The following is a 26,326-nucleotide window of genomic DNA, read 5'->3' on the forward strand; positions in this document are numbered from 1 at the left end:
TCCATTGACAGAAAAATAGATAAAGAAGCTCTGGTATATGTGTTATAGGTTATTATAATATAGGTTATTGTTGTTGTTCAGTTGTCCAGTCTTCTCCGACTCTCTGTGACTCTATGGACTGCAGCACACCAGGCTTCCCTGTTCTTCACCAACTCTGGGAGCTTATTCAAACTCATGTCCATTGAGTCAGTGATGCCATCCAACCATCTCATCCTCTGTCATCCCCTTCTCCTCCTGCCTTCAATCTTTCCCAGCATCAAGGTCTTTTCCAAAGAGTCAGTTCTTCGCATAAGGTGGCCAAAGTATTGATGTTTCAGTTTCAGCATCAGTCATTCCAATGAATATCCAGGACTGATTTCCTTTAGGATTGACTGGTTTGATCTTGCAGTCCATAGGTTATTACTCAGCCATAAAAAATGAGTAAAAAAAAAAAAAAGAATAATGCCATTTGCAGCAACATGGATGACTTAGACATTATAATACTAAGTAGAATAAGTCAGACAAAGATAATTATATGATATCACTTATATGTGGAATCTAAAAAAATGATACAAACAAAATTTTTTACAAAACAGAAATATGTTCACAGACATAGAAAACAAACTTATGGTTACCAAAGGTGATGTGGGGAGCTAAAGTAGAATTTGGGATTAATATGTATACACTACTATATATAAAACAGATAAAAAAGACCTACTGTAAAGCACAGGCAACTATATTCAATATCTTATAACAGCCTATAACCTAAATGGAAAAGAATCTGAATATATATATATGCTCATATATATCATATATATTCAGATATGTATATATGTATATATATATATATACATGAATCACTTGGCTGTATACCTGAAACTAACACAACAGTGTAAATTGACTATACCTCAAGTTAAAAAATGGATGAAAAGTGAAAGAAAAAGCCCTCACTCATCATTCCTATTCTGTAAATCATGTTCCATTCTTTAAGCATTTTCCTTATAGTTCAATTCAAGCTTTATCAAAAGCTGAAATATTTCAGCACTGACCACACAGTATGAGTCAGATGATTCCATCCTCAAGCTAGTATCACAGAAAGATGTGAATTTTGATAAAATTTTCTAGGCAGTACATTAATAAAAGAATAAAATGCATTGAGGAGGGCATAATACATTTTAACAGTTGAATCGGGTTTTAAGTATAAATAATATATTAACAGATACAAAAATCCAGTAACATTCAAAGGCAGATGAAATAGGCATTTGAATGTTTTTTCAGAATAATAATATTGTTGTTAAAGTATAGGCTATCTTGGTAGAGAGAGAAAAGAATCCAAAAGGTCAATTTAAGCCCAATTGTTAATAAAAACTGTGGAGTCTATACTCTCAAATATTTCTCTGATGATTAGTGACTTTTGCTTTTATTGTTCTTATTTGCTCTTTCAAATGCTATTCTTACTGAATTCGCCTACTGTTAACCTGAAAAGGGGCAAGATTTATAACTTTTATAATAGCCATGTTTTAAGTGCTACTTTTTTCACATATATCTGAATTTCTATGGCTACACACTAAAAAAGGCGACATGCAAACAAACACAGGTACGTATGTGAACATACCACTGATGATGGTTTTTATACTGGTGAACATACGTTCCTGTCCTCTAGCAGGTCCTATGTTCAGGACTTCGGGTGGATTACAGGACAATATATAAACAGAACTTACCATGCAACCATCAGAAGGTTCAATCTACCACCAACTACAACACATGTGCCAGAATATGGCACTAAATTTCAAAGGAATAAAATGCCTGAATCCATAATATAGCCAGTCTTTTCCTGAATTAGTGACTTATACAAGGAAATATTGATTGTTATCTAGAATATCTATAAAGGAATCAATATTTTCTGACTTTTTTGTGGTTTTATAACAGTGTCTGGATCTCAGTATACATTCCATAAAAATTTGTGGTTAGAGCAGAAAAAAATCATATCAACAAAAGTGTCAGTGCAAAGCTAAGTCCACAGTGCCTCTGATCACTGTTTCTTTACTCATCTCCCAAAATGTAAATGCATTTTGATCATCTACATTTTTCCATGCTGTTATTCCCATAGTGGAATCCCTTTCCTTTTCCATATACCTGCCCTTATCCTTCCTAAAACCTTCTGATGTACCATTGGGATCGCCTGTCCCATAATTAATAATTCACCTATATCCTCAAATAATTTAGTTAACATTTTCTATACCTTTATTTTTCAGTTCCTATGTTAACTGAATTGAGACTCTCTTTTGAAGACAGTATTTCAAGCACAACTCCCTTATGAGAAAATAATCCCACCCTCACTTCTTCGGAAAGCGGGAGATGAGCTATCGGTTTTATTCTATTTCTAGACCATTCTTCCCTTTGCTCCTATTTTTAAAATACATGGATTCATTTGAAGCTCATGTCAGTTTGGCTGAACAACTGTCTAGTCTGGAACTTCCCATGGTTGGTCCCAGACAGCTTGCATCAGAATCACCTATGGTGTTGTTTAAAACGTCCATCCCAGGGCACAATCAGATGCTTTAAATCAGCAATTCTGAGTATGAAACACAAGTACTTTAATTTTCAACAAGTATACCATGTGAATCTTATGAATTCTAAAGTCTGAGGAACTGTATATCTTCCCTTCTTACTGCTCTCATTTACTGGTATCGTGGTCTCTCTCCACATGCATTTACATTTTGGCATCAGATGCACAGCTTTCCTCTTATTAAAGGCCTTGGTATCATTTCAGGCTGTGTCAAAAGTAAGATGAACTTTTGAAAATGCCGGCATCCCTGTTTCCATCTCGAAGGTAAATACCACTTCTCAGTCTCAGGAACTCATTACTATGTCCACATCATAAATCTCATCGCTCCTAGAGCTGCTCCAGCTATAAAATCTTAAAGCAAAATATCACAAAACAACCTCTGTCCTTTTAGATTTCTTCCCATTTACTCTTTTTAATCTTTGAATTGAGTGAAAAGACAACAAAATGATTATATAACCATTGTTCTCTTATCAACAGTGAGAAATATTATGTCATTTCTGACCAGTTTACTGTGGGTTTCAGTAACAGTAGATTTTTAAGTTTGCAAATAAGAATTTAAGTTTTAAATTCAGCCGTTAAAAAGAATTCATTTGAATCAGTCCTAATGAGATGGATGAAACTAAGTTTTAAAAAATTTTGATATGAAATCTCCAAATCAGAAACAAGTGGTACAGTTTATCAGTACAGGAAAATGGGATGGAATACAGCTTAATACTAATTCCATCTATCATGAATTAGGCATAAGCAGATGGGAGACATATTTGACTAGGCAATCTTACAGGAGAATCAACAATTTATACCTGTATTTCAGTGAAATAAACTAGAGTAGTGAACACTTATAAGCAGTAGCTAAAAGGCATCAATAAATAAATTTTGGTGGTTGGATAATATTCAAAAGGCACATGGAATAGTGATCAGATGTAGGCAGGAGATGAAGAACAAGTCTCTATTAAGCTGATAAATTAAAAATATTTTGCTTAATATCTCTTCATACCATCAGACAGTAAGTTCCATAACCTTGATGAATTTTTGTATCTTATCTACCATTATATACCCAGGATCTGGTACAAAATAGAAGCCTAATTTAAAAAATCAATAAATATCTCTGAGATGAATGAATAAGAGTTGGATCTGATAAAACTTATGACAGAGACTCAGAATGAAGAAAAAAGAAGGCTATTCCCATAATTGGTGGCCCATAATATTGGGGCTCCGACTAAGAAACTTGGACACACTGGGTTGTAGAGCCGCAGCAGTACCGGGAACAATAAGTACTGACCTCTGCTTGGCAAATACTTTGGCACTGGGGATTTCTAGGTACATTACACGAAGACAAAGGACAGACTGAGGCAAGGAGGCAGAAGTCACTCAGAACCAAGAACCACTGATTAGATTTCCTGAATGTTTATTAAACAATCTCTGAAAATGTTAGGAGCCTTGCTGGGACTAGATGGTTAGATGAAAGGAGTGGTTGGGTTTGGAGGAAAATAGACCAAAGCAAAAAGAAATAAATGTAAATGCATGAGACATTTCACTTGGTCTTTTATTTTGCAAGCTTGTGTTTCTTTTGTTGCCCCAATTCAACTATATTATGTGTTCTTTAATATGACTAATAAATATATTCATTTCTACCACATACTGTGCCTAAATAAGCATCATGAAGCAAATAAGGATCTCAGTTTGAACAAAATGCAGCTTTTTACTACTTTAAGGTTGGGAGGTATATCTTCAGGTTTTTTGAAGACCTCAGAGAGAACGAGGTCATTCTCTCTTCTCAAGTTAAGCAAGAGTCCAACATTTTTAGTTATTCCAAATATCCCAGGTCCTCCTCCCTAGTCTTATTAGTGCCCCCTTTACCTTCTTGTTCCTTAGAGTGTAGATGAGCGGGTTAAGAGTCGGGGTTACAACAGTGTAGAAAAGGGTGAGAAACTTGCCCTGTTCATGAGCATAGTGACTCTTGGGTTGAAGATAGACAGCTGTGACAGTGCCATAGAAGAGGGAGACCACAAGAAGATGAGAAGTGCAGGTGCCAAATGCTTTCTTCTTGCCTGAAGTTGACTTTATTCTCAGCACAGCTTTAGCAATAGCAATGTAAGAGGAAAAGATAATAATCAGGGGCACCACCAGGAGAATAATACTGGCTATGGACATCTGGATTTCATTATAGATGGTATCTGCACTAGAGACTTGAATGAGGGCTGGAACTTCACACACAATGTCATCCACCCTCCGGTTAGAGCAGAAGGGTAACCGGAGGGTAGCAGGAGACTGAATCAGAGACTGAATCAGGCCAGTCCCCCATGCTAGGACGGCCAGCTGCAGACAAAGTTTTGGGTGCATGATAGTGGTATATTGGAGTGGATGACATACTGCCACATAGCGGTCCACAGCCATGATGACAAGAAGGATACATTCAGTGGCCCCAAGCCACAGGAAGACATAGAGTTGAATGGCACAGCCAGTGTAGCTGATGGTCTTCTCTGGACCCCAGAAATTAACCAACATCTGTGGAACACAGCTGCTGGTGAAACAGAGATCTAGCAGAGATAGGTTGGAAAGAAAGTAATACATGGGGATGTGGAGTTTTGGATCCTTCAAGGAGGCAAGAATTATGACCAAATTTCCTGTAATAGTCAAGCAATAAAAGATCAGGATCACCCAGAAAAGTGTCTTCTCCAAATATGGCTTGTCAGAGAAGCCCAGGAGGATGAAATCACTATGGCTGTCATTACAAATTGTGAACATAGCTTCTGGAGCAATTGTCTTTTTAGGAAGTAGTTCAAAAGTAGTTGCTCAAAGGCCTGTACAGAGACAGGGAGAAAGGCAGTGTGAATTATTTGATTACTTTCTACTCAAGGGCTCAAGAGTGAGATTTTTCCCTCCTATATTTAAAAAAATACAAAATTTAGTAATCCGTTTTAATCATTCATACCCATAATTTGTTTTCTTTATTTTTCTCATCCTCTTTCCCACCTTGTTCATATTTTGTATCTGATTAGAACTTTATATTATAAATATTACATAAATACTGAATACCTTCTAGTTAAAATATCTTTGATAAGTATTATGAGATTATTTTATCCTTGCTCTCAGAGACTACACATTTATTACATTTACTGCATAGATTTTTATATAAATTACTGTTCAATAACATTCTCTTTCTCTTTTTTCCTTTTGTTTTCATTTTTATGTTTTTGTATCCCAATTTGTCTGAATACTTTTCTCCCATCCCAGTCTTCATTCCTCTATCTTCCTCCTACCTTTCTCTTCTTCATTCCCCCTTTCCACTATCTCTCTTGATTTTTTAGCTTGAATTGTTCCTCAGACACTTTATGATATGTGATCTAAGGAAGTTATTTAAACTTACTCTTCTCAGTTATTTCTTTAGGTTATCTTTTGAAAAATGGAGGGGAGGTGGAGGAATCATAGAACCTACTTATGCCTGTTGGACAAGCTAAGTATGGGGACTTCCCGGGTGGTCCAGTGGTTAAGACTCTGCCCTCCCAAGGCAGGGTGTGGGTTCCATGCCTGGTCAGGGAACTAAGATCCCACATGCCATGTGTGGGATGTGGCCCCCCCCAAAAAAGAAACTAATGTGAAGGGAGTTCCTGGCCCATAATAACTGCTCAGTGTTTATTACATATCATAATCCTGATGATACTTTTCAGTTGATTGTTCCAGAAGCGAAACATCAAAATATAGAAGCAAAGTTTTATAGAGAATATAAGTTATATCATTTAGAAAAAAGAAATGTCATATATCTACCTTTTCTCCCTTGAAAAGTAATTGGACCCACTTCTCATCACTTTAAATAATCTATCTTTATATTGCAGTGCAGACATATCAGTTTTTAATATAGTTTTCTTCCCATAAAGCCTGAGATTACAAAACAAATTTGAAATACGTGTTATCTATTATTTATCTTTCTAGTAGATTAAAAAAAGATTTGGGGAAATATTCTTTCCACTCAATCACTAGTGGTATTTCCTTAACATCCTAAAGAAAGATGACACCCTTAGTGCCTTTTCCTTCTTTCTCCCTTTTTCTGTTGTTAATTTTTAAAGATTCTGTACTCTTTCCTTCACCTTCCTGCTTCTCTGTTCCCTACCAGTTTTCCTATTAGCATAGCATAACAAAATCTGTCAGTTCTTCAACTTTAATACACTTAAAGCTTAATATACTTTTTATATTTTTAAGTATTTTCATTTACAATAAGCTTTTGCCAAGGGAGTCTCCCAACAAGACTCACAGAAGGAAAATAATCAAAATTAAAGATTTGAAAAAGATTGTACAAGTCTATGCCCTTCAGTGACTCCCTTTAGCTTCCAGTCCTTCAAGAAATGTAAACTCTTGGACTCCATTCTCTCATCCAAATCAATGTTTGATAAAGTATTACTTATGCCAACATTTAAATAAAGGTATTCCTTTTCCAAAACAGTTAATTCCCTGGTGGCTTACACGGTACAGATTCTGCTTGTAATGCAAGAGACTTGGGTTTGATCCCTGGGTTGGGAAGATCCCTTGGAAGAGGGCATGACAACCCACTCCAGTATTTTTGCCTAGAGTCCACATGGACAGATGAGCCAGGCAGGCTAAAGTCCATGGGGTTGCAAAGAGTCAGACATGACTAAGCAACTAAGCACACAAACTAAATTATCAAAATTCTGATGGCAAATTTCAGGTGCTGTATCTATCACTTTATTCATAATTTATTCCTTATATACCAAATCATTCCACAAACACAGACTTAAGAAAATGTACATATATTCAATGGATAGAAAGAAATTTTAATCAGAGATCCATAAACTAAATAGACATTGTTAAGCAGTAGCAGCAGCAAAACTCTGCTTGACTGAGTTCTTACCAGGTAACTTGATAGTTTGATAAGTGGCTTAGCACTTATTTAATCCTCACAGATAAAAAAATGTATCAGGTAGTGAAATATGCCTGAGTCATCTTCCTATATTTTGTCAGCAATTATGCTACATATTTTTATCACTTTAAAATAATTTTTAAAATGAAAATGTGAACTAGAGAAAATCAAATGCATGGAAAGGAAATGTGTTGAAAACATTTAAAATCATATGGTAAAGAATCTGCCTGCAAAGCAGAAGACCCAGGTTCAATCCCTGGGTTGGAAGATCCCCTAGAGAAGGGCATGGCAACCTACTCCAGTACTCTTGCCTGGAGAATTCGATGGACAGAGGAGCCTGGCAGGCTACAGTCCATGGGGTCGTAAAGAATCAAACACAACTGAGGGACCAATATTTTCACTTTCTTTTCAAAAATAATACATTGTGTCAAATGGACCACTCAAGCCAAGATTCTAAGAAAAATTATGATATGCCCTGATATCTGCAATCTATTATATGAATTCATAGGGGTGAATTCTTAATCTCAGTCTAATATAGTTTCAACAACACGATACCATGCAGCTTTTTACATCAGTATATGTTTTTACTTTTACACAGCTTGCTGGAAGATATTTCCTGAATATTCTGGTCCTATTGTCTTCTATCTATCCATCCTACTCTTACCCACCTATCATGAATCACATTTGATTTTAACTAAATACTAAAAGTAGATTTATTTGAAGTTCTCTCAATCAATAGTTCTCATTAGTATCTCTTACAAGATAGTAATCTATAAGAACTCACAAACACAAATATTTTGAAAGGAATTAAGATGCACAAGATCCCTCATATCTCATATCTTTATTTTACTTAGCTTTTTTTCTTTAAAATAATACCAATTTTTGAAAATCCATATATACTTTCTGAGCCTCTATTCTTTTTTCTGTGCCATTGTTCCTTTATTTTTGTAATTTTTGCAAACTAGAGTTGAAATGTCACCACTTTGATTATAAATCTGAGTTCAATATTTAGTAGAAGAAACAAGTTAATGTTTTAAAAACTCTGAGTTGATGATTTTCCCATCTCCAAAATCAAAATACCTCCTATTTCATCTTATGACTTTTATCTACTTCCAGTGACTTTTGGTTTGTGTTCTTTGTATAAAGCTAGATTGTTCTACTTTTTCTGGTTTTCTTTGTCTTTTAAAAGATATTCTCTGTATGTATATGTCTATTTATATTTCTATCTAATACATTTGTGTCTCCGTTCATCTATCTAAGCTCTTGTCTATTTACAAATCATTGCAAGAGGTCTATCCCCTGCCCCGTCCTGGATCAACTATTCTCAAAAGATTCTTGGGTAGGAGGAGAGAGTCTTAGTTTAGCTCATATCCACTATGCAAAATACCATAAGAATTCTCTTTATATCTATTTCTGTTGAGATTGTCTTCTCACAAACGTCAATTTTGTCTGTGCTTTTCTTTTAGTTCATCTCCTCTGCTTCTGAGAACAGTATCTAGAGGAGATTTCATGGAGAGCCAATGCATCCCAATTAATGTGGTTACAAATGTGGAATACAATATTTACATCTCACCTTCTAAAATAGATGCCTCTGGTGAAGTATATCTCAATGTACAGCCCATCTCTGATTTCAGCAGAACTTTAGTGGGCAGTTCTGTGTGAATTCAGATTCATCTCACCCACCCTGACAGTGTCTTAGTTCAAGCATGCTGTATATGTCTTCTTGGTTGGCCCCAGCCCTTGTGTAACACTGTGGGACTCTACTTGGCACAAAGTGCTGCTCAAAAATGCTAGGGATTAAAAAAAAAAAAAAAAAGAAAAAAAAAATGCTAGGGATTTAATGACCCTAGAGGAAACTTTCAAACAAGGGAGAATGGTAGCAAGTGGATAAGTGTTCCAGCAATTCTTCCTTCATGTGAAAAAATCATATGTTTTCCAGGAGGTCCCGGGAGAACTGATCTCCCATTGCACACAACCTGACTAATATGCCCTTACACTCTCTGTTTTTCTTACCTGTCTCAATTTCCCTGTCCTTCACTCATTATTCCTGAAGTTAGTTGCTTGAATCTAATTTCTATTCTCAAGCTCTGCTTTCTGGAGGACCTAAATGGAATTGGTCTGGAAGCAGTATTTGAAAGCAGACTCTTAGAAGAGTATTCAGGAAATAAATCACTCACCAGTCAAATCGTGACAAACCCTCCACTGATAGGGGTAAATGGAATAGTGGTAACTCAACATGCTCTAACATTACTAATAGTCTTACATGTTGTGGTTTGGCATACTGATAGAAGGGAGCATTGGAGTACATCTAGCCCTTGAAAGATATGAGGGTAATGATACTTAGATAATTGTCAACATTGCTGGCTTTCATTGACTATCTTGGAAGCCTTGAAAAAAAAAAGAGTAGCATGCTCCAGTCAGTCAACCAATTACCAGCCTAAGGCCATGGTTCTCAAACTGTTGGTTAAAATGCAGATTTCTGGGTCCCACATCCAGAGTTTATGATTCCCTAGGTTTGGGGTAAGGCCCAAGAATTGGCATTTCTAATAAAGTCCTAGTTGATGATAATGAAGCAGGTCCAGGGAGCAACTTTGAGAACCAATAACTAGGAAATGCTACAAAAGCAAGTAAACTTCCATGGAAGCACTTAAAGAGATTCTCATGTCCTGCATAGGAAAGAGGGCTGAAAATCAGATCCAGGACTTGGTTATAAGAGTGACAGGGCTGCAAAGAAGAAAAATACACATCTCAACAGATTGTTTATATTAAAGTCAGGACTCTGGAAGGGATGAAGCCATATCCTTATACCTAAGATGATGGATATGTGTTGCACCTCAAAAACGTGAACTTACTTTCAGATTTTTCTGAACCTCTAAAACTGACAAAAGCAGTCTCCTCCCTCTTGTTAGAGGAGAGAAAACTCCACTTGTCAGAGATCATGTACTTGTTCCTTGCAAGATGCTTCAGACCTTCTCACAATCTCTCATTGTCCTTACTCAACAACTCCAGAGCAATAACTATGATCCCTACTATAAGAGAAAATAGATTATTCTAAAATCTGTTGTACCTGGCTAACATATACCGTCAGTAACCTCTCTTAGAGGAGAAACAGAATACAAATCTGGGTATGGAAAAGTTTATAGACATTGGAACACTTTTGCAGTACTTAGGAATTCAATTTCTTGAAAGGAATGCTGGATTCAGTTCTAATATATTAATACTACAGGGATGTAGTATAAAACTTTTATAGATTTATATGTACAGTGAATGTGATAGCATTGCTGCAGTTGCCTTGACAGAATAATAAAATGTAACAGGGTTCAGAGTTAGGAATGTTAGAATGAATTTATGATGTACCAACATCTCACCACACTTCCTGTGATGTCCCAGAGGACACACTCTATTAAGTGAGTAGAGAATGTACTAGTAAAGGGGCAAAGTATCTCTGGGAAGTTTAATGTCCTCTGCAGACCAAGATTAACAAGAGGAGATGCTTTCAAGAAACTAGGATCCCTACTAAGAATGTGAATGATAAAATTTCAAATAAGCAGAGGCAAAATGGCAGCTTTTCACTACCTGAACCCAGGTACAGTTAACAGAATGAACAGCAGGCTGGCTCAGCAGTGAGAGAGCCTTAATACACAAATATCTATGGTGATGGCTAGTAGATTATAATATTCCTAGGGTTGAGACATACATAGAGACAATTACAAAGTTGGTGGAATAGATTTGTCAAAATATTGAGTTGGTGAAACAGAAATGGTAACAGCAATAAAAATAATGATCCTTCACCCAGGTCTCACATCTAAGTCTGTTCTCAGACCTAGATTCCATCAATTAAAGGAAAGGGCAATTCCCTTAAGAAAGAACTTTGAAATGCCACTTCAAGAATATACAATAAATAATCTACTTAGCATTTCTCCAATGCACTATAAGTTTTCCCTTGTGGCTCAGCTGGTAAAAAATCCACCCGCAATGCAGGAGATCTGGGTTTGATCCCTGGGTTGAGAAGATCCCCTGGAGAAGGGAAAGGCTACCCACTCCAGTATTCTGGCCTGGAGAATGCCATGGACTGTATATTTCATGGGATCGCAAAGAGTCAGACACGACTGAGCGACTTTCACTTTCACTTTTCTAATGCAACTTATGGCCATTTACCAAATTAACTGAACAAGGGGAAAGACAAGTACTGAGACCAAAATTATGAGGGCCATCCAATATCGAGTCTTATTTGATGCAGGGCACACAAAATGTCATAATGACCCCCAATGATAGTGAAGGCTTAGAGGCATAAGAGATAAATGAAGTCTTGGCCTAAGTTCAGTTTACAATTAGTCCAGAAGGCTTGTGGACTTGCTCCATGGTATTTAATGGTCTCTGAATGCATAAAGAGGACAGATATATTTAGCCAATGGAAGAATCCTCTTGTTGATGCCCTAATGGAATAAAAGCCAAGGGAAAATCCATAGACCTGCCTTTCATCAGCCAAGATCAGAAGCAATACTGTGTCCTGAATAAAATTCATGGATTAGTTCAGACTTTGAACCAGAAGATGGAGAATAAACTGATAATGGCTCCCATCTACTCAGTACCAGGGGTACTAAGGCACATGAAAGTGCATGACCTTAAACCTAACAAATGGTTGCCTCATTTGCAGCTGTGTATCTGTTGTAGAATCTTAACAAGAAAAGATTAATATAGGCTCTAGCATATGGTTGATCTATCGAGTGTATCATTTTTAATCCCCATCAGTACAGAGAATTAAAGGCAATTTACATTTATGTGAGGACAATAGGACATACTCACTGTCCCACCTTGGATCTAAATCAACTCTCCCTTTTCTGACAAAATATAGTCTGCAAAAATCTTGACTGTCCTGATATTTCACAGAACATAATTATTTCACAATATTGATGGCAGCATCCTAATCAGATCTAAGTGAATGTGAAAGTTGCTCAGTCGTGTCCAACTCTTTGTTTACACAGTCCATGGAATTCTTTTGGCCAGAATACTGGAGTTGGAGCTTATCCCCTTCTCCAGAGGATCTTCCCAATCCAGGAATCAAATTGGGGTCTCCTGCATTGCAGGCAGATTCTCATCAACTGAGCTGTCAGGGAAGCCCTAAATTAAATCTAAGGAGCAAGAAATTGCAAGAAGTCTGAATATACTATGGCATGCATGTCAAAGGGTGGAAGATAAACCTTACAATGATTTAGGGTCCTCCACATTAAGTGAAGTTCCAGAAGTTCAATCGTCTTAGGTGTGCTTGTACATTCTCTCTAATATTAAGAAAAACATATTTCATTTTTGCTACTTAATACAAATAGGCTCAATATTTGATGGAATCCAGTGGATTTGGAGGCAGCACATGCCACACTGAATATTCTGCTATAAACTATCAGGTGACTGAGAAGGCTGTAAGTTATAAATAGATCTAAGAGCAAGAGAGAGATTTTTAGCAGGTAGAAGCAGTGGTGAAAGCTATCATGTTGCTTAAAACACGTAACAAAATATATTTGTGGTACTAGTAGTATCTGTGATAGGTAAGCATTTTTCATATAGTATCCCTGAAAGCCAAAAGAAAAGAGTGGCATACAGACTTTTAGAGTTTTGGACCAGGGAAATGCCTCACACAAGAGAAAATTAGATGTATTAAGTTGGTGTAAGGGTAATTGCTGTTTTGCATTGTTGACCTCTGTTGTTTGATATTGAAATACATTCTTAAATATATGTGGTTATGTTATACATCATTTTAATTGGCATGTCTCACTTTATGATTTTTGCTAATGACATTACTTGCTATTTACTTTATATTTATTTTACACTATAGAAATGATGTTAGACAAAAAGCAAATTTGAGCAATTCTCTTTGTTTGAAATCAAAATGGGTTGTAAGTAGCGGAGACAACTCACAACACCAACCCATTTGGCCCAGGAACTGCTAACAAACATACAGTGCAGTGGTGGTTCAAGAAGTTTTACAAAGGAGACGAGAGCTTTGGGGATGAGAAGCAAAGTGACTGGCCATGAGAAGTTGACAACAACCAACTGAGAGCAATCATCAAAGCTGATCCTTTTACAACTACATGAAAAGTCGCCCAAGAACTCAATGTTGACCATTCTGTGGTCATTCGGCAGTTGAGGAAAATTGGAAATGTGAAAAAGCTCAATAAGTTGGTGCCTCATGAGCTGACTGCAAATTTTAAAAATCATCATTTTGAAGTGCCATCTTCTCTTATTCTACACAACAAACTATTTCTCAATCAGATTGTGATGTGCAACGAAAAATGGATTTTATATGACAATGGACTGGTCTGACCAGCTCAGTGGTTGTACTGAGAAGAAGCTCCAAAGCACTTCCCAAAGCCAAATTTCCACCCCATCCCCCACCCCTCAAAAAAAAAAAAAAAAAAAAAGGCCATGGTCACTGTTTGGTGGTCTGCTACTGGTCTAATCCACTGTTATAGCTTTCTGAATACCAGTGAAACTATTACATATGAGAAGCATGCTCAGCAAATCGATGGGAGGCGCCGAAAACTGTAATGCCTGCAGCCAACATTGGTCAACAGAAGAGGCCCAATTCTTCTCCAAGACAATGCTTGACTGCACATCACACAACCAACACCTCAAAAGTTGAAGGAATTGGGCTACAAAGTTTTGCCTCATTTGCCATAACCACCTGACCTCTCGCCAATCGACTACCACTTCCTCAAGCATTTTGACAACTTTTTGCAAGGAAACCACTGTCACAACCAGCAGGAGACAGAAAATGATTTCCAAGAGTACACTGAATCCCGAAGCACAGATTTTTATGCTACAGAAATAAACAGACTTGGACTTCCTGATAGCTCAGTTGATAAAGAATCTGCCTGCAGTGCAGGACACCCTGTTTGATTCTTGGTTCGGAAAAATCCACTGGAGGCAGGATAGGCTACCCATTCCAGTATTCTTGGGCTTCCCTTGTGGCTCAGCTGGTAAAGAATCTGCCTGCAATGCAGGAGACCTGGGTTCAATCCCTTGGTTGGGAAGATCCCCTGGAGAAGGGAAAGACTACTCACTCCAGTATTCTGGCCTGGAGAATTCCAGGGACTGGGTCGCAAAGAGTCGAACACGACTGAGCGACTTTCACTTTCACTAAACAGACTTATTTCTCGTTGGCAAGAATGTGTTGATTGTAATGACTTCTATTTTGATTAATGAAGATATGTTTGAGACTCGTTATAATGCCTTAAAAATATTTACAGTACAAAACCTTAATTGTTTTAGCACTAACCTAATACTTTCAAAGCTTCTATTCTGATGTAGTATAGACATCAAGTGATTATGCAACTGGGGCTTCCTATTAAGCTCGATATTGTCAGATCCACCATTGCATAAGGTTGGATTCATGCAGTAAAAATTCAGCATACAACTGGAAACCAAACATTTGAATCTGACCAGAGCATGTTCAGAGGACATAAATTATGTGAACTAAGGGTACAGATACTTATCACCTACCTCTGTCATCAGTGCTGCACTCTTAAACTATACTTTATGGTCTCATGAGAATCCTCAGATGTTGGAGGAAAAAAATTCAGGACTTACCGTACAATTGCACTCATCTGACACTCTGGCAAAGTAATGCTCAAAATTCTCCAAGCCAGCTTTCAACAGTACATGAACCATGAACTCCCAGATGTTCAAGCTGGATTTAGAAAAGTCAGAGGAATCGGACATCAAATTGCCAACATCTGCTGGATCATCAAAAAAGAAAGAGAGTTCCAGAATAATGTTTTTTCTGCTTTATTGACTATGCCAAAGTCTTTGACTGTGTCAATCACAACAAACTGAGGAAAATTCTTAAAGAGATGGGAATACCAGACCACCTGACCTGCCTCCTGAGAATACTGTATGCAGGTCAAGAAGCAACAGTAGAACCAGACATAGAACAACGGGCTGGTTCCAAATTAGGAAAGGAGTATAACAAGGCTGTATATTGTCACCCTGTTTATTTATTTTATATGCAGAATACATCATGCAAACTGCTGGGCTGGATAAAGCACAAGCCAGAATCAAAACTGCTGGGAGAAATAGTAATAATCACAGAGATGAAGAAGACACCAACCTTATGGCAGAAAGTGAAGAGGAACTGAAGAGCCTCTTGTTGAAAATGAAAGAGGAGAGTGAAAAAGCTGGCTTAAAACTCAACATTGAAAAAACTAAGACTATGGCATCCAGTCCCATTACTTCATGGCAAATAGATGGGGAAACAATGGAAACAGTGAGAGACTTTATTTTCTTGGGCTCCAAAATCACTGCAGATGGTGACTGCAACCATGAAATTAAAAGACGTTTGCTCCTTGGAAGAAAAGAATGACAAACCTAGACAGCATAATGAAAAGCAGAGATATTACTTTTCCAACAGAGGTCTGTCTAATCAAAGCTTTGGTTTTTCTAGCAGTCATGTATGGAAGTGAGAGTTGGACTGTAAAGAAAGCTGAGCACAGAAGAATTGATGTTTTTGAACTGTGGTGTTGGATAAGACTCTTGAGAGTCCCTTGGACTGCAAGGATATCAAACCAGTCAATCCTAAAGGAAATCAGTCCTGAATATTCATTGGAAGGACTAATGCTGAAGCTGAAACTCCAATACTTTGGCCACCTCATGCGAAGAACTGAATCTTTGGTAAAAACCCTGATGATGGGAAAGATTGAGGGCAGGAGGAGAAGGGGACGATAGAGGATGAGATGGTTGGATGGCATCACTGACTCACTGGACATGAGTTTAAGCAAGCTCCAGGAGTTGGTGATGGACAGGGAAGCCTGGTGTGCTGCAGTCCATGGGGTCACAAAGAGTCAGACACCACTGAGAGACTGAACTGAACAATAGGGACAAGTGTTAAGAAATATAATAATTTAGAAAATGATTATATTCTACACAGATGATTTTACAATTTATAAAAAATGCATTATACAAAAGAGAAACAAGTGAAAAATACATGAAACTACTAGCAAAAATGTTTTTTGAGATTGTATCTATGCTGAAGCTTAGTTCAATTTCATCATGTCATCTTAGGTGAGCACCTATCAAGTTATAAATCAACTTATTTTCAAAAACTATTACTGTTTCAATTCCATACATTTCTACTACAGTTGATCCTTGAACAATGCAGGAGTTAGGAGTGCTGACTCCACACTCAGTCAAAAATCCATGACTTTTGACTTCCCAAACTTAAGTGTTACTAGCCTACTGTTGACTTATTGATAATATAAACAGTTTATTAACACCTGTTATATGTATTCTATAACATATTCTTTACAACAAAGGAAGCTAGAGAAAAGAAAATGATATTTAAAAAGCATAAGGAAGAGAAAATACATTTACAGTACTGTACTGTATATATCGATACCTTAAGTTTACATCTTCTGTTTACAAGATGAATCATCTGTCAGTACCTACATTAATATTGCCTTATATGATACAAAACACTGTATACATGTATTACTAGAAATCAAAAAATAAAAAGACAATTCAAAAAATAAATTCATATTTATTTAAAGGTATAATGACATACATTGATAACAAAAAAGGAGATAGATAATTACTTTATGTTTTATAAATAAATAAATAACTGATATAATTGCTTCACAGTAGCCTACCTTATACACTAATAAGTGAATCATTATAAAATGTTTATGGTATATGTTATACAGTCATATTCATAATACAGTATTGAGAATACTGTTATTTTTTTTTAAAAAACTACTTACCTGTGATGATAGGCTGAAACATAGTTTCTTTAACTGTGAAAGAGAGAAAAAAGTATACTGTATGATAATGTAATTCTTTGAAAGCAAAGTTACAAGCAATAAAAAACTAAATTATTAATTTTATATTAAGTATTACTCATGCCTACATGAGGATATGCTATCCTCTTCCACGCAAGTCTTACACATGATGCTCTATACATTTATTTTTATATATTTATTGAAAAAATCTGTGTATAAGTGGATTTTGCAGCTCACGCCCATGTTGTTGGAGAGTCAGCTATAATTCTGCTCCAGTGAATTCATGGTAACCTTAAATTTATGTGTTAATTTTTATGTTGGAACTTTGTATGATATAGTTTTTTTAACATGGAGCTCTCTAGCAGGTTTCGACCAAACACATTCATCACAAAAACAATAACAGTAGAAATACTATTATCCCATATACACCATTTGTGGTCTCAGTATTTGACCCTGAGACTATTTAAAAGAATGGATTAAAAGTTCATGTAGTCTTGTATTTTTCTGATTAAACAATCCCAAGCTTATTTTTCATGGTTTATGTGTCATGATTAGTATTTTCAATCTAGTTTTTAATATGTGTGAGCCACCTATGGGCCAGTATTATGCTACCTGTACAGGTGGGAATAGAGTTCACATAGTTTCACTCTGGACACAATGACCAGTTAAACTTGAGGGACTCTGGAATCCCTAGGGCTAAAAGAGCACAGAGTATTGTATGAACGGTAAGCCTTCAGTTAAAGCTAAACCTTCTCTCCGTGACTCTATCACTGTTGCTGGTATTTATAAAATCAGCTTCTCATTGTATTAGGAATTTGGTGAGAAGAGCCAGGCTCAATCAAAAACACCTGAATGACTGAAGGCACTATATCTAATATACTTTTACCTCAACATATGAACTTTTCTCATATGTTTTTGATTCAGTCCAGTTATGTGCTAATTTCATTCTCAGTCTGTGGACAAAATGTCGCTGAATAAGAACTTCACAAGAGGTGAAATGTCAAAAAATCACTGCATTTTTCATCCTGTCTTTGGACTAAACTTCCTTCAAAACATGGCATAAAGAATGGGGTAGACATCTTTTCGACACAAGAAAAAAGGAAAGGTGAGTGATGTCTACTGAAGCGAATTATGTTATTACCATTGAATGGGAAAGATCTCTCAAGATCATTTCATATACTTCCCTGCCTTTAGGTTGCTTCACATTAAACAACCAGCGTTCAATTTGCTTCCTGGGAATCTTGAAATAAATATCAAATATTTTCAGTGGCTCCAAAAATACTTGCTATCATTTCACTCCTTTGAACGAATGTTTGCCCTTTATATTGTCATACAAAAAGAAAAAAAAAAAGAGTCAGCAGAATTTTTAAGCCAAAAAAAAAAAAAATTAGGAGTATTTCAGGATTCTTTTAATTAGTAGAGAATATAGAAATGGGAGAAGTGTTATGATGACAGTGGGATGAAAATATCCTTTTCAAAGGGCAAGTTCATTTTTCTGGTAACGTAAAAAGGGAACTAATGAATGAGCTGACATTAGTGTCATACAAAATGTGGGGAAGAGTATTGAATAGAAGATGTGAAAAAACAGAAATAGGAAAAAAAAAAACAGCTGATGAGTAAAGCATTTTTATCTCTCATGTCCAAAGGCAACTCAATATCTCCTACTAACCACTGACTTGACTGTCATTTAAGTGAAAACGATGTTCTCAGTATTATGCTAGAAACAAAGAAAAAATGACTTGTACATTTAAAAATTTCATACTATAATATTAGAAAATTATAACAAGTTATGGCTCCACCAATAGTAATTTGGTTGTCTGTTTTTTCATATACACAAAAAGTGGAGATAATGATATATTATTTCTATTAATACTTACTGATAATGATTAATGCTCTTGATGCTATTAGTGGTAACTAGTTCACATTCACTAAATGTTTACTATGTTCCAGAGCTGTCCTAAGTTCAGATGTGTAGGCATTGCTGCATTAGATATACAATAACACTCATTATCAATACAGAATCTTTGAATTTTGAGCACAAGGATATTCACCAATTTGCCCAGAGCCATATTCAGACAGTAAAGAATCTGCCTGCAATGCCGGAGACCTGGGTTCGATCCTTGGGTTGGGAAGATCCCCTGGAGAAAGGAATAGCTACCCACTCCAGTATTCTTGCCTGGAGAAACCCATGGACAGAGGAGCCTGGCAGGCTATAGTCCATGGGGTCGCAAAGAGTTGGACTCAACTATGCAGAGTATGTCACAAGAAACATTGGGCTGGAAGAAGCACAAGCTGAAATCAAGATTGCTGGGAGAAATATCAATAACCTCAGATATGCAGATGACACCACCCTTATGGCAGAAAGTGAAGACGAACTAAAAAGCCTCTTGATGAAAGTGAAAGAGGAGAGTGAAAAAGTTGGCTTAAAGCTCAACATCCAGAAAACTAAGATCGTGGCATCTGGTCCCATCACTTCATGGGAAATAGATGGGGAAACAGTGGAAATAGTGTCAGACTTTATTTTTGGGGGGCTCCAAAATCACTGCAGATGGTGATTGCAGCCAAGAATTTAAACGATGCTTACTCCTTGGAAGGAAAGTTATGACCAACCTAGATAGCATATTAAAAAGCAGAGACATTACTTTGCCAACAAAGTTCCGTCTAGTCAAGGCTATGGTTTTTGCAGTGGTCATGTATGGATGTGAGAGTTGGACTGTGAAGAAAGCTGAGCACCAAAAAATTGATGCTTTTGAACTGTGATGTTAGAAAAGACTCTTGAGAGTCCCTTGGACTGCAAGGAGATCCAACCAGTCCATCCTCAAGGAGATCAGTCCTGGGTGTTCATTGGAAGGACTGATGCTGAAGCTGAAACTCCAATACTTTGGCCACCTCAGGCGAATAGCTGACTCATTGGAAAAGACCCTGGTGCTGGGAGGGATTGGGGGCAGGAGGAGAAGGGGACAACAGAGGATGAGATGGCTGGATGGCATCACCGACTCGATGGGCATGAGTTTGAGTAAACTCTGGGAGTTGGTGATGGACAGGGAGGTCTGGCGTGCTGCGATTCATGGGGTCGCAAAGAGTCAGACACGACTGAGCGACTGAACTGAACTGAACTGAACAACAAACACTTTCACTTTTGCTTATACAGATCAAAAATAAAATGTTGGGAGATTCTAGCTACAGAGGCAGTGTTCTGAAAAGCTAACTTTTAAGGTGATTTTTTAAAAACATTACCTAGTGAGTAGACAACATAGAATTTCCCTCTTTTGATTTTTCTTTATTGATGAAAAAGTTGCATATCTTTTCTAATTTCACCTTTGCTTCATATTTTTTCTTCTCCAACATGTTTGTTTATATCCACTGCTCTTTTTTTTACTAGAGTTTTAGTCTTTTCTCATAATATTAGGTACTAACTACTTATATCTTAATATGTTAACCATTTTTGCCATAAACACTGCACATTTTTAATCTTGCATTTATCCTTTATCACTGCATGAACTTATTCATGTGAAAATTTAAAAGTACACACTATCTGAGAGCTGTGTTTTCACCTTGCTTATAGTTTCCTTTGTTGTGCAAAAGCTTTTAAGTTTCATTATGTCCCATTTGTTTATTTTTGCTTTTGTTTCTAATATTCTGGGATGTGGGTCTTAGAGGATCCTGCTGTGATTTATGTCGGAGAGTGTTTTGCCTATGTTCTCCTCTAGGAGTTTTATAGTTTCTGGTCTTACATTTAGATCTTTAATCCACAACTAATAAAAATAAATGGAAAAAAAAAAGATAAAAGTAAATAAAAATAAAAGTACACACAAGTCTTACATCCTTTTCTAGTTTTCTTTTTTTTTTTTCATTTATTTTTATTAGTTGGAGGCTAATTACTTTACAATATTGTAGTGGTTTTTGTCATACATTGACATGAATCAGCCATGGATTTACATGTATTCCCCATCCCGATCCCCCCTCCCACCTCCCTCTCCACCCAATTCCTCTGGGTCTTCCCAGTGAACCAGGCCCGAGCACTTGTCTCATGCATCCAACCTGGGCTGGTGATCTGTTTCACCATAGATAATTACATGTTTCTATTTTTCAACTGAAAGTGTATTATTGGTATTGACTAAATAACAATGTATCTGTAGCTAAAAAGCCAAAATTAAAACTACATCTAATGGAAAGAACTACAGATCTTAGCACCATCTCTTTTCATTCTCATGTAGCCATCCCATGCTAAAGTTTTGGTTTATGTATCAGTGCAATGGCACCCCACTCCAGTACTCTTGCCTGGAAAATCTCATGGATGGAGGAGCCTGGTAGGCTGCAGTCCATAGGGTGGCGAAGAGTCAGACACGACTGAGTGATTTCACTTTCATTTTTCACTTTCATGCATTGGAGAAGGAAATGGCAGCCCACTCCCGTGTTCTTGCCTAGAGGATCCCAGGGACAGGGGAGCTTGGTGGGCTGCCGTCTATGGGGTCGCACAGAGTCGGACACGACTAAAGCGACTTAGCAGCAGCAGTTACTAACTTGGAGGGGCAAGTATTCCATTCTGGTATAAAGTATGTCAATTCTTCTTATTTTACCTTCTTTCTTAAATCAATCTAGCAGCACTATCTATTTTTATATTTGTAAATTCAAATGGGATAGGTCTAACCAGTGACAATTTAAACACGCAAAGTAGGCTGAAGGACTTTAGGTGCCCTTGGGTTATATAACTAAATAACTGATAACTTCCACAGACTGAAGAAAATCAACTTTATTTGAGTTTTCATTCCTTAATTCCATTGACTACCACTGTTGTGTCTTCCTTTTGTGCTTTTTCTTTTTCTTTTTTTTTTCTTTTGTGTTTTTTCTATATTTAGGTGGAATTAAGGTATATATAAAAAAGAGAATGGCCTTTAAATCCTGGTTTTGAGTCTTGGCTTCAAGATTACAGAGTGTGCAAATTATTTATTCTCAATGAGTCACTGTAGCAGTAAAATGTAGATCATATCTATTAATAGGGTTTTGGTGAGAATTAGAATTATTTCAATCATTAAACAATGCCTGTCACATGGTAGTAAGTCAACAATTAGCTTATGCATTTTACAATTTTCATCAAGGTATTTGAAGATGCCAGATGTCAACTCTGAATATCATTATAAATCACAAGTTAACCATAATTTTTTTTACCATGAATCAAAGCATCTCATACTATGATTGCCCTGTGGGAATGGATGTTCATATATGTCATTTAAGAGAGGCAGCTCAAAATATACCAGGAAATTACTACTAAAACAAGTATAATTTCTTTAGATCAAGTTCAGTTTTACATGATTCTCTTATAACCTCTATATTATTCAGCATTTTGAGCTTGAATTAAAAATTATTTGATCAAAACAGCATTTATTCTTAAAATACTTATTAAGGTAAGTTAGAAGTTAAGAAAAGGAAGAAGAATTGAATAAATTGAGCACATATAACTGTCCATGTTTTACACATACAAGTTCATATTATGGCATTTAAATGTGATAATTTGCTTCATAAAGTCAAACATAAGTACAAAAACAGAAGATTTGTTTTCTAACCATATGATACACATATTACATTTCACGGGATTCTATCTAATTGACTATATACTTGGCAATGAATGATTTACTATAATTATGCTAAATTCAGTTCTGTTACAATAAGAGTAGTCAATATTATCTATTGACCACTTTCCTATTTTATACTTTTTAGGAATGAAAAATAAGTGCATCATCGTGAATTGGGCAAATGAGAGCTCCCCGAAAGAATTTGTATTACTTGGCTTTTCAGACAAGCCCTGGCTGCAAAAGCCCCTTTTTGTGTTACTATTAATATCATACACAACCACCATATTTGGCAATGTGTCCATCATGATAGTGTGCATTCTGGATCCCAAGCTTCACACTCCCATGTATTTCTTTCTTACTAATCTGTCCATCTTAGATCTCTGTTACACCACAAGCACAGTCCCTCATATATTGACGAATATTTCTCACAACAAGAAGACTATCAGCTATGCCGGCTGTGTGGCCCAGCTCATCATCTTCCTGGCCCTGGGTGCTACTGAGTGTCTCCTCCTTGCTGTTATGTCCTTTGACAGGTATGTGGCAATTTGCAGACCCCTCCACTATGTTGTCATCATGAACCCTTGGTTCTGCTTGAGGATGATAGCCTTCTCCTGGTTCACTGGCTTCAGCAACTCAGTGCTGCAGTCCTCCTTGACTCTTAACATGCCACGGTGTGGTCATCAAGAAGTGGACCACTTTTTCTGTGAGGTTCCTGCCCTTCTCAAGTTGTCCTGTGCTGACACAAAGCCGATTGTTGCTGAGCTTTTTTTCTTCAGTGTGTTAATTCTGCTGATTCCAGTGACATTGATCCTCATCTCCTATGGCTTCATAGCTCAAGCAGTATTGGGAATCAAATCAGCAGAAGGACGACGAAAAGCTTTTGGGACGTGTGGGTCTCACATGGTTGTAGTCGCTCTCTTTTTTGGAACAAGCATATACATGTATCTACAACCACCTTCTTCTACCTCTAAGGACTGGGGGAAAATTGTTTCCCTCTTCTATGGGATATTCACACCCATGTTGAACCCCCTCATCTATAGCCTTAGAAATAAAGATATGAAAGAGGCCTTTAAGAGGCTGATGCTATTAACATTTTACTATAAGAAGTAAGAAGTGTTCCATCATGATGAGAATCTTCTAGGCTCATTTTCTCTTAAAAATAGTAATAATGTTTGAACTGATTTTTCTATTTTTCAGGCTCTTACTAGTTTATGGAATTAGGCCAATAGTTAGAAAAGTCTTCCTTGCTTCAGGAAGTAATGCTCAGACCATAAACATATTTTTCTAAATTAAAAGCTTCTTTGCTTTCTATAAGGTTCCTCAGTGTACTTTGTTTTTGAGGCCAAGTCATGCTAATTCCCTCCTGTCAATGCTGACTATTCAGAACACTTGGATGGTTTACCTTCCCACTTATATACTATATGTTGGAGAACTATCTTGTCTACCACCTTGGTTAGGGATTTCCACGTCTTTCTGACTAAATAACAAGCAATCATAAGCAAGAAGTTTCCCCATAGCAAACAAGTCCTCATATGCATTCTTCAGAACGGTTCCAAGCATGTAGTCTGTCCCAAATCTAGTAATAGCTGGCTTTAAACTAGCTAAGTGTGTGCCTCTCGTCCTAGAAACTGGACATATCAGTTGAATTTTAAAATATTTATTTATTTATTTTTCACTGTGCTGGGTCTTCGTTGCTACACACAGGCTTTCTCTAGTTGCAGCGAGCAGTACCTACACTGCAGTTGCGATGAGAGGACTTAATGCAGTGGCTTCTCTTGTTGTGGAGCACAAGTTCCAGGGCACGTGGGCTTCAGTAGTTGTGGCACACAGGCCTACTTGCTCTGTGGCATATGGGGTCTTCCCAGGTCAGGGATCAAATCAGTGTCCCATGCATAGCAAGGCGGGTTCTCAACCACTGGGCCATCAAGGAAGCCCTCAGTTGAATTTTATTTCCAACCCTCTTTTTAATTCATCCCTTTATTTCTGATGAATTGTATTTTTTCCCTTTATTCCTTCATTCCCCAAATTCTTACTTGTCCCAAGCTCTGCACCAAACACACAGGATCCCCCCTAAATTATGATGTTATTTATAAAAATGTTGATCGGAAGTTTTTCTAATATTGATCTGATTAATTCATTCTTTATTTGGGTAGTCACTCAATAAGTATTTATTGATCACTAGGTAGCACTAGACCAGAGAGAAAACAATCACAGTTCCTCTGCTAAAAAATACCCTAGTTCGCAGAGGAAATGACTCTTAAACGCAGATACTTAAATGATTACTTGCAGTTAGCAATGTAAGGGCATAGGTGGGACAACATTTTAGGCAGCAGAGAATAGTTTACAAAACACACAAAAAGAGGCTGGAGATGATAACTGAAAAATTTGGACTTTATCCAGTTATGAAAGCAGAATACTTAGAGCACAGAAGGTAGCAGTAGCACAAACTATCTAAAAACCTAAGTACAGACTACAGCAGAATATATAATAAACATGTGTTTACTAAATGTGACATTTCAAATAAATGGGTAAGGGAAAAAGTTTAAATATATGGAGTTTAAAATGTTTGTTTAGCACAAAAAGAAAGCAATAAGCATTTAAAGATGCCGTGAATGAATGAATACAATTATATCTCAGTATAGGTGCCTTTTAAAAAATTTCCCAACCAGTTTGTACCACTGCCATATGATAGACATTTCCAACTCAACACAATCAAAAGCTGAACACCTGCTCTTTCCACCACAAAGCCTTCTTCTAAAGCTCACTATTTTAGTAAATGGATTCACTTTTTGTGAAGTTTCAAATCAGAAACCATTAGCCATATCTTAAACCATCCCCTGCATAATTTTCCATATCAAAACCATTACCAAGACAAATCAGTCATTCCTCTTTTGTACTTCCCACCCCTCCATTCCTTTCCACCTTCACACTCCTGGTTCCATCCTCTTTTATCTAGACCTATCTTATTACCCAGCCTGTCTTTATGCAGTCCTGCCAACTCTGCAACACACTTTAGGAAATACAGCCAGGGTCATCATTTCAATGCACATATGATCTTTCCACTCTTCCTACTTGCACTGGAGATTACCTGTGGCTTTCCATTGCTCATGAGTTAAACATAAATGTTTATTTCCCAGCCATACAGCCGTCTGTCTTGCACTGAACATTTTTCCTTAAAGCACAGAATATTTGAGCATTCTTATCCTGCCATGCCTGGCATGCTGCAGACCATGGAGTCGCAAAGATTTGAACACAACTGAGCGATGGAACTACAACAAATCCTTCCACCTAAAATATTCTTCCCACCCACCTGTATCTAATTATTAATTTCTCAGACCTCATCATTTATTAGAAGATCTTTTTGTGGTCTCCCCGATTTAGTCAAATACCACAAATTTACTTGCTAACCATGTACCTCTCATCTGTGGCATTTATGCTTCTAAGTGGTCATTTGATAATTGCCTTTACCTACTACTAGACTGTAACAAAGAGCAAAGTTTGGTTTTGCTCACCAAGACACTCACAAAACTTAATTTTAGAGACAAAAATTAAAATATTAGTTGTC

General features: G+C 36.9%; 2 protein-coding genes across 2 annotated transcripts; one reads left to right on the forward strand and one right to left on the reverse strand.

Moving 5' to 3' along the window:
- Positions 1-4,348: 4,348 nt before the first annotated feature.
- LOC122429245 (olfactory receptor 2H2-like) lies at positions 4,349-5,293 on the reverse strand. Its single transcript, XM_043449481.1, has one exon. It carries the CDS (start codon positions 5,291-5,293, stop codon positions 4,349-4,351), a length of 945 nt encoding a protein of 314 aa, XP_043305416.1.
- A 17,615-nt stretch (positions 5,294-22,908) lies between these two features.
- On the forward strand, positions 22,909-23,871 carry LOC122429246 (putative olfactory receptor 2B3). The gene has a single exon (XM_043449482.1). The coding sequence runs from the start codon at positions 22,909-22,911 to the stop codon at positions 23,869-23,871; it is 963 nt and encodes a 320-aa protein (XP_043305417.1).
- Positions 23,872-26,326: the final 2,455 nt, after the last annotated feature.

This window comes from Cervus canadensis, chromosome 28, assembly GCF_019320065.1.
Source record: "Cervus canadensis isolate Bull #8, Minnesota chromosome 28, ASM1932006v1, whole genome shotgun sequence".
NCBI classification, from domain to species: Eukaryota; Metazoa; Chordata; class Mammalia; order Artiodactyla; family Cervidae; genus Cervus; species Cervus canadensis.